The sequence below is a fragment of the Bison bison genome, unplaced genomic scaffold (genome assembly GCF_000754665.1).
Source record: "Bison bison bison isolate TAMUID 2011002044 unplaced genomic scaffold, Bison_UMD1.0 scf7180017864276, whole genome shotgun sequence".
NCBI lineage: Eukaryota > Metazoa > Chordata > Mammalia > Artiodactyla > Bovidae > Bison > Bison bison.
Window position 1 is genome coordinate 368,640 of NW_011494848.1, and position 10,751 is coordinate 379,390.

General features: G+C 36.5%; 1 protein-coding gene across 1 annotated transcript in view; it reads left to right on the top strand.

Moving 5' to 3' along the window:
- The window catches only part of MRPL48 (mitochondrial ribosomal protein L48), a 54,800-nt gene that overhangs the window by 9,722 nt on the left and 34,327 nt on the right, over window positions 1-10,751 (top strand). The window contains exons 2-3 of the mRNA XM_010848843.1: window positions 3,290-3,342; window positions 4,366-4,403. Of these exons, the coding sequence (XP_010847145.1) occupies window positions 3,290-3,342; window positions 4,366-4,403 (91 nt within the window). The remainder of the gene's footprint in view (window positions 1-3,289; window positions 3,343-4,365; window positions 4,404-10,751) is intronic.

Below are 10,751 nucleotides of genomic sequence, written 5' to 3' on the forward strand. Positions count from 1 at the left end.
TCGTAGTGATGCTTCCTAAGGCCCACTTGACTTCACATTCCAGTATGTCTGGCTCTAGGTGAGTGATCACAGCATCATGATTATCTTGGTCGTGAAGATCTTTTTTGTACAGTTCTTCTGTGTATTCTTGCCACCTCTTCTTAATATCTTCTGGTTCTGTTAGGTCCATACCATTTCTGTCCTTTATTGAGTCCATCTTTGCATTAAATGTTCCCTTGGTATCTCTAATTTTCTTGAAGAGATCTCTAGTCTTTCCCATTCTGTTGTTTTCCTCTATTTCTTTGCATTTCCCAGTCTTGTTTTTGCTGACCATATAGAGCTTATCCATCTTTGACTGCAAAGAATATAATCAGTCTGATTTCAGTGTTGACCATCTGGTTATGTCCATGTGTAGAGTCTTCTCTTGTGTTGTTGGAAGTGGGTGTTTGCTATGACCAGTGCGTACTCTTGGCAAAACTCTAATAGCCTTTGCCCTGCTTCATTCTGTATTCCAAGGCCAAATTTGCCTGTTTACTCCAGGTTTTTCTTGACTTCCTACTTTTGCATTCCAGTCCCCTATAATGAAAAGGACATCTTTTTGGGGTGTTAGTTCTAAAAGGTCTTGTAGGTCTTCATAGAACCATTCAACTTCAGCTTCTTCAGCGATACTGGTTGGGGCATAGACTTGGATTACTGTGATATTGAAGGGTTTGCCTTGGAAACGAACAGAGATCATTCTGTCGTTTTTGAGACTGCATCCAAGTACTGCATTTCAGACTGTGTTTTTGACCATGATGGCTACTCCATTTCTTCTAAGGGAATCCTGCCCGCAGTTGTAGATACAATGGTCATCTGTGTTAAATTCACCCATTCCAGTCCATTTTAGTTCACTCCTAGAATGTCGATGTTCACTCTTGCATCTCCTGTTTGACCACTTTCAATTTGCCTTGATTCATGGACCTAACATTCCAGGTTCCTATGCAATATTGCTGTTTACAGCATTGGACCTTGCTTCTATCACCAGTCACATCCACCTCACTTTATTTGGTTCTATATCCCACATTTTTTTTCTGCAATTTTAAAAATTGAAGTATAGTTGGTTTACAGTGTTTCAAGTATATAGCAAAGTGACTGAGTTATATATGTATATTAATATATACATATTCTTTTTCAGATTCTTTTCCATTATTGGTTATTAGAAGATTCTGGATATAATTCTCTGTGCTCAGTATGCAGCCTTTTGTATATTTGTACCTGTATATGTCTGGGGAGAAGGTTCATGACTTTGGGCAGATTCTCAGCAATATCTGTAACATCTCCAAAGCTAGAGAACTTCTCCTTGCCATTAATACACAGATTTTCTGCTAGAGGTGTCAGTTGTTTTGCCACCTGTTTTGACTTAATCATATGATGCTGTGGTATTACTTAGCTATTTAATACAAATGTATGTTCATATCTCCAGCTGTTCAAACTCCTATAAAACGGGGGTCGTGCTTACATTTTTAAAAAGGCTTTATTGAGATATGTCATATACCATACAATTTGCCCATTTAAAGTGTATGATTCAATGACTTTTATTTTTATTTTTTTTAAATTTTATTTTTAAACTTTACATAATTGTATTAGTTTTGCCAAATATCAAAATGAATCTGCCACAGGTATACATGTGTTCCCCATCCTGAACCCTCCTCCCTCCTCCCTCCCCAATGACTTTTAATATATTCAGGGTTATGTTACTGTCACTACAAGCAATTTTAGAACTTTTTTATCACCCTAGAAAGAAGTCCCAAAGACGTCCCATATCCCTTAATTGTCATCCCCAGCTTCCCAAACCCCCCAACCCAAGGCAACCACTAGTCTTTCTTTTTCTATAGATTTGCTATTCTGGATATTTCATATAAATGGAGTCATACAATACTGGCCCTTTGTGACTGTCTTCTTTTATTTAGCATAATGGTTCCAAGTTCATTCATATTGTTACATTTTGTTCTTCTAGTCCCTTTCATAGTCACCACAATAGTTGGCACCTATTAGGCTTTTAAAAAATAAACTTTAGAGGACTTTGCTGGCGGTCCAGTGATTAGGATTCTGTGCTTCCACTGCAGGGGGCAGGGGTTCGATCCCTGGTGGAAAAAACTAAGATCCCACATGCCATGCCAGCCATGGCAGCACAGCCAAAAAAGCAAAACAAAACTTTAGAATAGTTTTAGAATTACAGAAAAGTTGCAAAGACAATACTGGATATACCCCCATATCCAATTTCCCCTATTATATTTGTATGGTATACTTTTTATAATTAATGAACTGATATTGATATATTATTATCAAGTCCATGTTTTACTAATACTTCTTTCATTTTTAAAAAATCCAGGGTCCTTTTTCTGTTCTAGGATCCTACCTAGTATATTACATTTAGTCATGTCTGCTTAGACTCTTCTTGTCTATGACAGTTTCTCAGACTTTCCTTTGTTTCTGAAGGCTTTTACACATAATGGACTTTTAACACATACATGTTGAAGGAATTGAAATTGTTATCGTAGTGGACAGGATTTTCTCTTTATATTATGGAAACTTAAGGCCATTTATTACTTACTATCTAGTTACTTTATAGAAAGACCTCCTCTATGTTAAGGACTACCTTAGTAAAGCTATACCAGTGATCTTTTGAGTGAGTGCCAGCAGGGCAGAGTGAGAAAGAAATAACTGGGTTATTAGGGGTAAGTTTGGGAAGGGAAGCTGCCACTGCAACTACCTCCTTTCATTATTATTATTTTGTTCATGTTGGTATAGTTGTTATTATTGTTGTTACTATTAAAAGAGACAGTATACTGTAATAGAGACATAGTCTTTGGAGTAAAGCAGTCATTTTAGCCACTTGTTAGCTGTAATTTCTTGGAATATAACTTCTGTGGGCCTTAGTTGCTTCACCTGTAGAATTGCCTTGCAGTGTTTTGAGAATTAGAATTCAAAGTCCCTTGCATGGTGCCTGTGCTTGACACATGCATAATGGTTGTTGATATTAGAAAATATAAATCAAATTAGAAAGGGGAAATATGGTGAATTAAAAAAACCAGCCCCCAAAAGGGGGGCTTCTATTTTTCCAGCATTTTCTGTAGTGGGTGAAATAGGAAAGAACATGGCCTTGGTTTGCCTGCATGTTTGGTATTAACTGTAGGGAAGCTTCTTTGCTAGACAAGAGACTTGGGTTTTGTTTTGGTTTGTGTACTGTGGGTTTCTAGCCTCTTGGTGAAGAGGTACTTGGAGGTCTGTGAATGCTTATGGTTGATCTAATGTGGCTGTTTTGCTATAGGTGCTGTGTCTGAAGAATGATACCATTTTTAAGCAAGCCTTTTCCCTCTTGAGGTAAGGATATTAATAATAGTAATTAAATATAGCTAATATTTGCATCTAGAATGTTCACACAGCATTCTTCTTTCATGATCTCCCCTTACATGTTTCTTAAGCATCTCAAGCATTAACTCACCTGCTATCTTACTCCTTCCCCATTCTCGGTAAATGACAACTCCAATTATCTAGTTGCACAGGACAGAATCTTTGGAGTCATGGTTGATACTATTGTTTCTCTTACTCTACATCTAATTCCTGGACAAATCCCATCAGCCTTACTTTTGAAATATGTTCTAATAACACAAGGCTATTGTAAGAACCACTTTACTGGTAGTTTCTCTTGTCTCAGTTTCACTTCTTCTCATTCATTACTCACCAGAGTTAACTTTCCAAAACTTAAACCTGATCACATCACTTTTGTGATTAAACTCTACCAGGAGCTTCCCACTGCCTTCACAGAGCAAAGACCAAACTGCTCACCTCAGGTTATGAGGTCTTCATAACCTGGTATAACCTGGTCCCTGGTTGCCTCTTTTGCCCTGCCCCCTTCCCTGCTGCTGTAGTGCCACTCACACCCACCTGCTTGCTGTTCCCCAGACATAGTACTTTCATATCTCTGCCTAGAATGCTTTTTCTGTAAGGCTAAACAATTAAGAGTAGTTCTTTGTTTTTAAAAACTCAGCTCCAGTAGTTTCATCCCCTGGTAGAAATCGTCATACTTTCCTGTGTATTCCACTAAATCTTATATGTGTTTTTGCTCTGTACCAGGACTATATTGTGGCTCACATCTGTTTACTCATCTCTCTTCCAACTAGACCATAGATAGAGATATTTTACTTGCTTTTGCATCTTCAGGACCTAACACATTGTCTGACCCATAGTAAGTACTTAATAATATTTATGGAAAGAAGAGAAGGATAGAATAAGGAAACGTGTAGTATTGACATATCTATAATGAGGAGCATACAAGTTTTGGTAGCTGTGCAAATAAAATGTGCATATCTAACTGTACTGAACATGCCTTCTCCCTCTTTTTAGGTTCAGAACTTCAGGAGAGAATCCCGTCTATTCTGCAGGTAAGCAGTTATTTCCTGATGTGGTCTAGTTGATTTAAGTGACCCTCTAGCACTAGTATAATTTTGTCTGAAAAGTTGCCAAATATATCTTTGGGAAGATTGGCTGAGACCAAGTCCTACCCCTCACATGGAATTGGACAATGGGCAAGAACGTAAATTGTGGGTTAAAAGCAAGAGTTCTGTAGTAGGTTTAGATTCCAGCTCTAACACATACTGTTCTGTGACCTTTAACTACTTCTCTATGACTTGGTTTTCTCACTTTAAAAAATGAGGGGAACTTATAGTACAAACTACAGTGAATTATTTGAAGATTCAGTGAGGTAAAACATATAAAGTGCTCAAAAATGTTCACTATTGTTATTATTATTTTTGCTACTATTCCAGACCTGTCTTTCATGTCCATTATCTACCAGGCTAAGGCTTTTTCTACAGGATTTTATCCAAAATAAATCCATTTAATCTGGTTAACTCAGTGAATTTCAATGTTTCAATCCTATTGCTTGCCATTTTTACTTTATGTGACAGATTTCAAAGCAGCCATTAGATAATGACATCTGTTATATGACTAAAGAGTATCAGAAACAGGGAATTCCCTGGTGGTCCGGTGGTTAGGAATCTTCACTTCGACTGTAGGGAGCATGGTTTCGATACCTAGTTGGGGAACTTTATTAGATCCTACAAGCCACATGGTGTGGCCATAAAAAAGTATCAGAAATAAAAGAATGGGAGTAAGGAAGGGAACTAACATTTACTGATGGCTTATTACGTGCCATGCATGACGTAAGTTTTATATCTGTTAATTATTTCAGACAATGGCAGCAATGTGTAGAGAATCACCACTTCCACCAGACCTAAAGCCCAACCTCTCAAAATATGTGCTTCTTTTTATTTATTCATTCTCTCAACAAATATTTATTGGACTAGGCTGCATTTTAGGTGCTGGGGATACAAAATTAAGATGATATGGTCCTTGCCATTTGAAAACTTACAGTGTTGTAAGAAATAATTTTTTTCCCCAAGAATAATATAATGAACACTTCTAGACCCATCACTTAAATTCAACTGTTGTTAACATTTTGTCAGGTTCAGCTTTCTTGATCAGATGTTATGATGTTTCACTCCTAATACTTAAGCATCCATTTCTAGAAACAAGGATATTCTTTCCATTCTATTAAAGAACCACAATAGCATTATCTCCTTGAAGAAAATTAATAATAATATGCCTCAGTGTCATCTAATACTCTATCTACTTCCTTGGGTGTCCCCCAAAAGTCTTTTATGAGATTGTTTATAACCAAGAGCCCAAAGAAGGGTCATGCTTTGCATTTTGCTATAATGTCACCTTTAATATAGAACAGTTCTTTCACTGTTTTATTTCTGCAGCAGATGCTTTGTGATTAGGCTAGACTGTTTGACTTATAGAATGTCCTTGGTTTTTAATTTGTCTGATTATTTTCTTGTGGTATTTTATGACATGTTCTTCTGTCCCCTTCCTGCAAACTGGAAGTTAGATCTAAAATTTTTACTAGATTTAAGTTAAATAGTTTTAGCAAGAAAACTTAATAATAATTGATGCTCTGAATTTTGTATTACATCCTATCAGGAAAGGAAAAAAGAGCTAAGAAAATCTGATCATAAAAGTGAAAAGCATGCATTTTAGAGAATATGGAAAATAAATACTATACACACACACATGCGAAGAAACTGAAGGAAATGAAGAAAATAAACATCACTTGTAATCCTAGCCTATCCTCCAGAAATTATTGCTTAACATTTTGGTGTATATCCTACCAGGTCTTCTTCTAGCCTTTTCTCTTTCTCTTTCTGTCTCTGTCTCTGTGTGTATATATGTTTTTTTTTTTTTTTGTCTTGCAGTAATGGGAACAAATTATATATAACGCTTCATAATCTGCTTTTTTTCCTCACTTAATCTATGGTGAATATGTTTCCACTATAATAAATATTCTACATACTTGTTTTGAATATACTGCCTTAAATGGAACAATTTGTAAGGTAAGAATCTGAGTCTGGTGTTTGAATATGTTAAGTTGGAGCGCTTATGAGGAAAATATGCTAAGTAGTCCACTGGAGACACTGATCTTGGGCTCAAAATATAGGTCTGGGTTGAAACTGAATTTGAAAGTCATCATACTGTTGATTTTTCTTGAGAATGAATTAGACTATCCAGGGAACACAAGTAGAGAAGAGGCCCAAGGATCAGGCCCTGAGGAGCTCCAACATTAAACAATTGGGTAGAGGGTGAAAGAGATGGCTAATGAGCTTGAAAAGGGAGGCCAGCATGGTAGGAGAAAACCAGGATGGTATAGTTGCATGGCAACCAAAATGATCGTGCTTTAAGAAGGAGAGGGTGGTTACCCAGTTTCAGTTGTGTGCTGCTGAGAGGGGCTTGCAAAAGATATAGACTAATTGATATCCCTTGGTTTTAACAGCATAGAAGTGACCTTAGGGAGAGTAGTATCTGTGTAGGTATGGTGAGGTCAGTTGACAAGTGAATGGGAATTCAGGAGTTAGAGAAAGCTGTTACAGACAATATATTTAAGAAGTTTGTTTTTGAATGGAAGGAGAGAGAACTGGCAGGAGCTGGAGAGGGATGTGGGGTTAAGGAAAGATTTAACAAATAATAATTTTATATATATTTGTTTATTTTTGGCTGCACTGGGTCTTTGTTGCTTTGTGTGGGCTTTCTAATGTTTCAGTGAGTAGGGGCTACTCTTTGTTGTGGTGCGCGGGCTTCTCGTTGCAGTGACTTCTGTTGTGGAGCACAGGCTCTAGGTGCTTGGGCTTCAGTAGTTGCAGCCTGCGGGATTAGTAGTTGTGGCCTGAGGGCTCTAGAGTGGGGCTCAGTAGTTGTATTGCAGGGGCTTAGTTGCTCCACAGTATGTGGAATCTTCCCGGACCAGAGATAGAACCCATGTCTCCTGCATCCATGGGTGAATTCTTATACACTGCCCACCAGGGAGGTCTGGAAAGACTATTTTTAATGGTTATGTTTCTCTTAATGACACTTAATTCTGAAAGATACAAAAATTATAGAAAAGTGAAAAGATAATATGTCAGTGAGCCCATATTTGGCAATTATTCACATTTTGTTTGTGGGCTTCCCTGGTGGCTCACATGGTAAAGAATCTGGCTTCAATGCTGGAGACCTGGGTTTGATCCCTAGGTTGGGAAGATCCCTTGGAATAGGGCGTGGCAACCCACTCCAGTGTTCTTGCCTGTAGAATCCCCATGGACAGAGGAGCCTGGCAGGCTACAGTCCATGGGGTCGCAAAGAGTCAGATATGATAAGCGACTAAGCACTGCACATTTTGTTAGACTTTCATTGTTTTATTTTTTCTTGTATATTAAAAAATAAGGATTATGTTCAAGACCGGTTTGTCCCCTAGTCTTGGACTCATCCCTTATCCCATAACCAGATAATAAGTTCATTTTGAACTGATGTGTATTCTGAGGAAGGTTTTTAAAATAAATTAAAATTATCAACTGTTGAAAATTACAAAAGCATGCAGATATTAAAAATAAATAGAAATTGTACTAAAAGGTATACGATGAAAGCTTTTGTTTCCAGGTCTCACTCCTATTTCCAGATCTTACTCCTCAGTGGTATGCGTTGATGGCAGTTTCTTGTATATTTTTCAGGAAAGTTATATGGTATATGAACATATATGTTATGTATGTATATTACTATATCTTAATGCTGGATACTTAGGTTGTTTTCAGGTTTTGTTATTTCAAAAATGCTGCAGCAGCCATTTTTATGCATCTTTGTAAAGTTGTTCCTGTACATTTGTAAGATAAATTCCTGGAATTGAAATTGCTGAGTCAATGAGTTGTGAGTTGAAAATTTTGGTAAGTATTGTCAGATTGCCCTTCAGAGAAGTTGTATTAATTTACATTTCTATTTTCTGGCCCCAAACTGGGTTTTACAAAACATCTTACTTTTTTGCTGGTGAAAATAATGTCTGATTTTGATTTGCATTTCTTAAGAAAGTTTGTTATCTTTTCTTTTTTTTTTTTTGGCCATTTGTATTTCTTTTCTTGTGAACTGCCTGTTTATATTTTTTGCCCATTTTTCTTTTGAATTGTATGCTTTTTCATTTTTGATCTGTAAGAACTTTTATATAGTTTTCATATAGTAAGGAAATAAGCATTTTCCTACCATAAATGCTTTGTGTTATTTCTAGTTATTTATCCCTTGACTTTTGTTTTTTTCCTTTTTGCTGAATTGAAGTTTAAAATTTTTGTGTAGCTCAGTTCATTAATCTTTGATTTCTAGATTTTGCTTCATGCTTAGAAAGATCTCTACTCCCTTCCTCAAGATTATTTTTAAAAATCCTTCATTTATCTTCTGTTTTTGTCTTTTTTTAACATGTGGTCCATCTGGTGTGAATGCAGTTTTCTCCCCTCTAAATGGGCAGCCAGTTATTTTAACAGTTATTGAAACATCTAACATTTTCCCCATACATTTGAGGATGTTACCTTATCATATACTAAGTTTCCATATAGATGTAGAACCTACTGTATTTTAACTTTGTGTTGTTTTATGGATCTATCTGTATATTTGATAGCAGTACCAAGTTGTTTTAATACTATTGGTTACTATAGTTTTGTAATGTATTTTAGTATCTGATAGCTACCTAATTCTGAGGTAACTTTTTGTTTTATTCTTGATTTTAAAGCTAGATCAAATGGGGGCATGTTAAATGCTATTGAAAAAAGTCCAATTGAGAAAAAGTTCCTTTTGAAAAGAAAGATGGACAATAGCAGTTTACTTAGCTTTCTATTTGGAGAAATTTTAAGTTGTCTCCAAAATTTTGAAATGTAAACAGTTCTATGATAAACATGCTTGCACATTAGTATGTGTGCCCTTGTGTGATTATTTACATAGGATATATATTTCTAAAACTCTAATTGTTGGGCTAAAGGAAGTACACATTTTTAGGTTTGGTTTTTTTTTGGTTGTGCTTGGAATCTTAATTCCCCCACAACCAAGGATCCGATCTGAGCCCCTTGCATTGGAAGCTTGGAGTCTTAACCACTAGACTGCCAAGGAAGTCCTTGAAAATGCACGTTTTTACGGCTATTGATGTGTATTACCAAATTGCTCTTCAGAAAGATTGCACCATTTTGTAGGGTTTTTTTTGTATTTTAGAATCCCTGTTTATATACTCATCAATATTGAGTGTTGTTTTTTTACATTTACTGATATCAATAAGTTTAAAAATGCCATCCCTTTTATTTGTAATTTGCATGTCTTTGATTACTAGTTGGTTGAACATATTTTCAAACATTTACAAACATTATTTTCAAGGCCATTGATCCTTTCCTTTGCCCATTTCAATTGTGGAATCTCAGTGCCTAGAAGGCTCCCAGGTCCAGGGTAACTTACCTTGCATGCCAAGGTAATTCTCTTTGAAAGGACACAGCTTTGTTGGCATTTTTCACGGGTCTTTGACATTTCTATAAAGTCAGACATTTTAAAATTGAATTATAATGGTGTTCAGAAAAAATGAGGAGGAAGCAGTGTCTCTTTCCTACCTTTACCCATCATACTTCGTGGGTCCTGGCTACCATCCCAGCTGCTCTCTCCAAGGGAAAAGCCTGATTGTAGTGACCATCTTTTTTTTTTTAACTGATTTAAATGTACACAGAGAGGTAAATATATAAGGAGGTTAAATGAAGGGAACTCAGACTCCTCTTATTATAGCATGAGCAAAAAGGTGGAGTCAGCAAAGCATGGTACATTCAAGTCCAAGTAGAACAGTGTAATTAGAAAAACTGAAAGAAGTTTGAAAAGAGATTTTGAAAAAAGTGGGTAGCTGCCAGAGCCAAATCATTGCAGATTGCCTTGTTAAAATATCTCTAGAATTTCAAAACAAGCAAACAAAAGCACCCCAACATTTATTGAACACACACTATTTGCCAGGTGCTGGGGGTTGTATCTGCCCTTCAGGGACTTGTGGTCTATTGAATGGAAAAAAATATCCTGTAATTAGATTCTTGGCTGGGGTTACCCCAGTTTTTCCCTCTTTCTCTCTTGTGTAGCCCTGCTCTAAAAATGCTTGTTCCAATCTTGAAGGAGAAATAATTAAAATGAAGTTGTTTATCCTCATCCTGGATTGATGAGTTTAGTTCCCAGTTTAGTAAACAAGGATATTGAAGGACAGTTGACGCTGGCATATATAAAGGGAAGGGACATGTTGCGGGAAAACTGAATACATGATTACATTCTATAATTGTACCAATTGAAAGATTTTCAAAGCCTCCTTTTGAAGTCCTGGGGTTTTGTGTCTTCTTCAATGAAAAGAGTTGCCTTTTCTCTCAGGA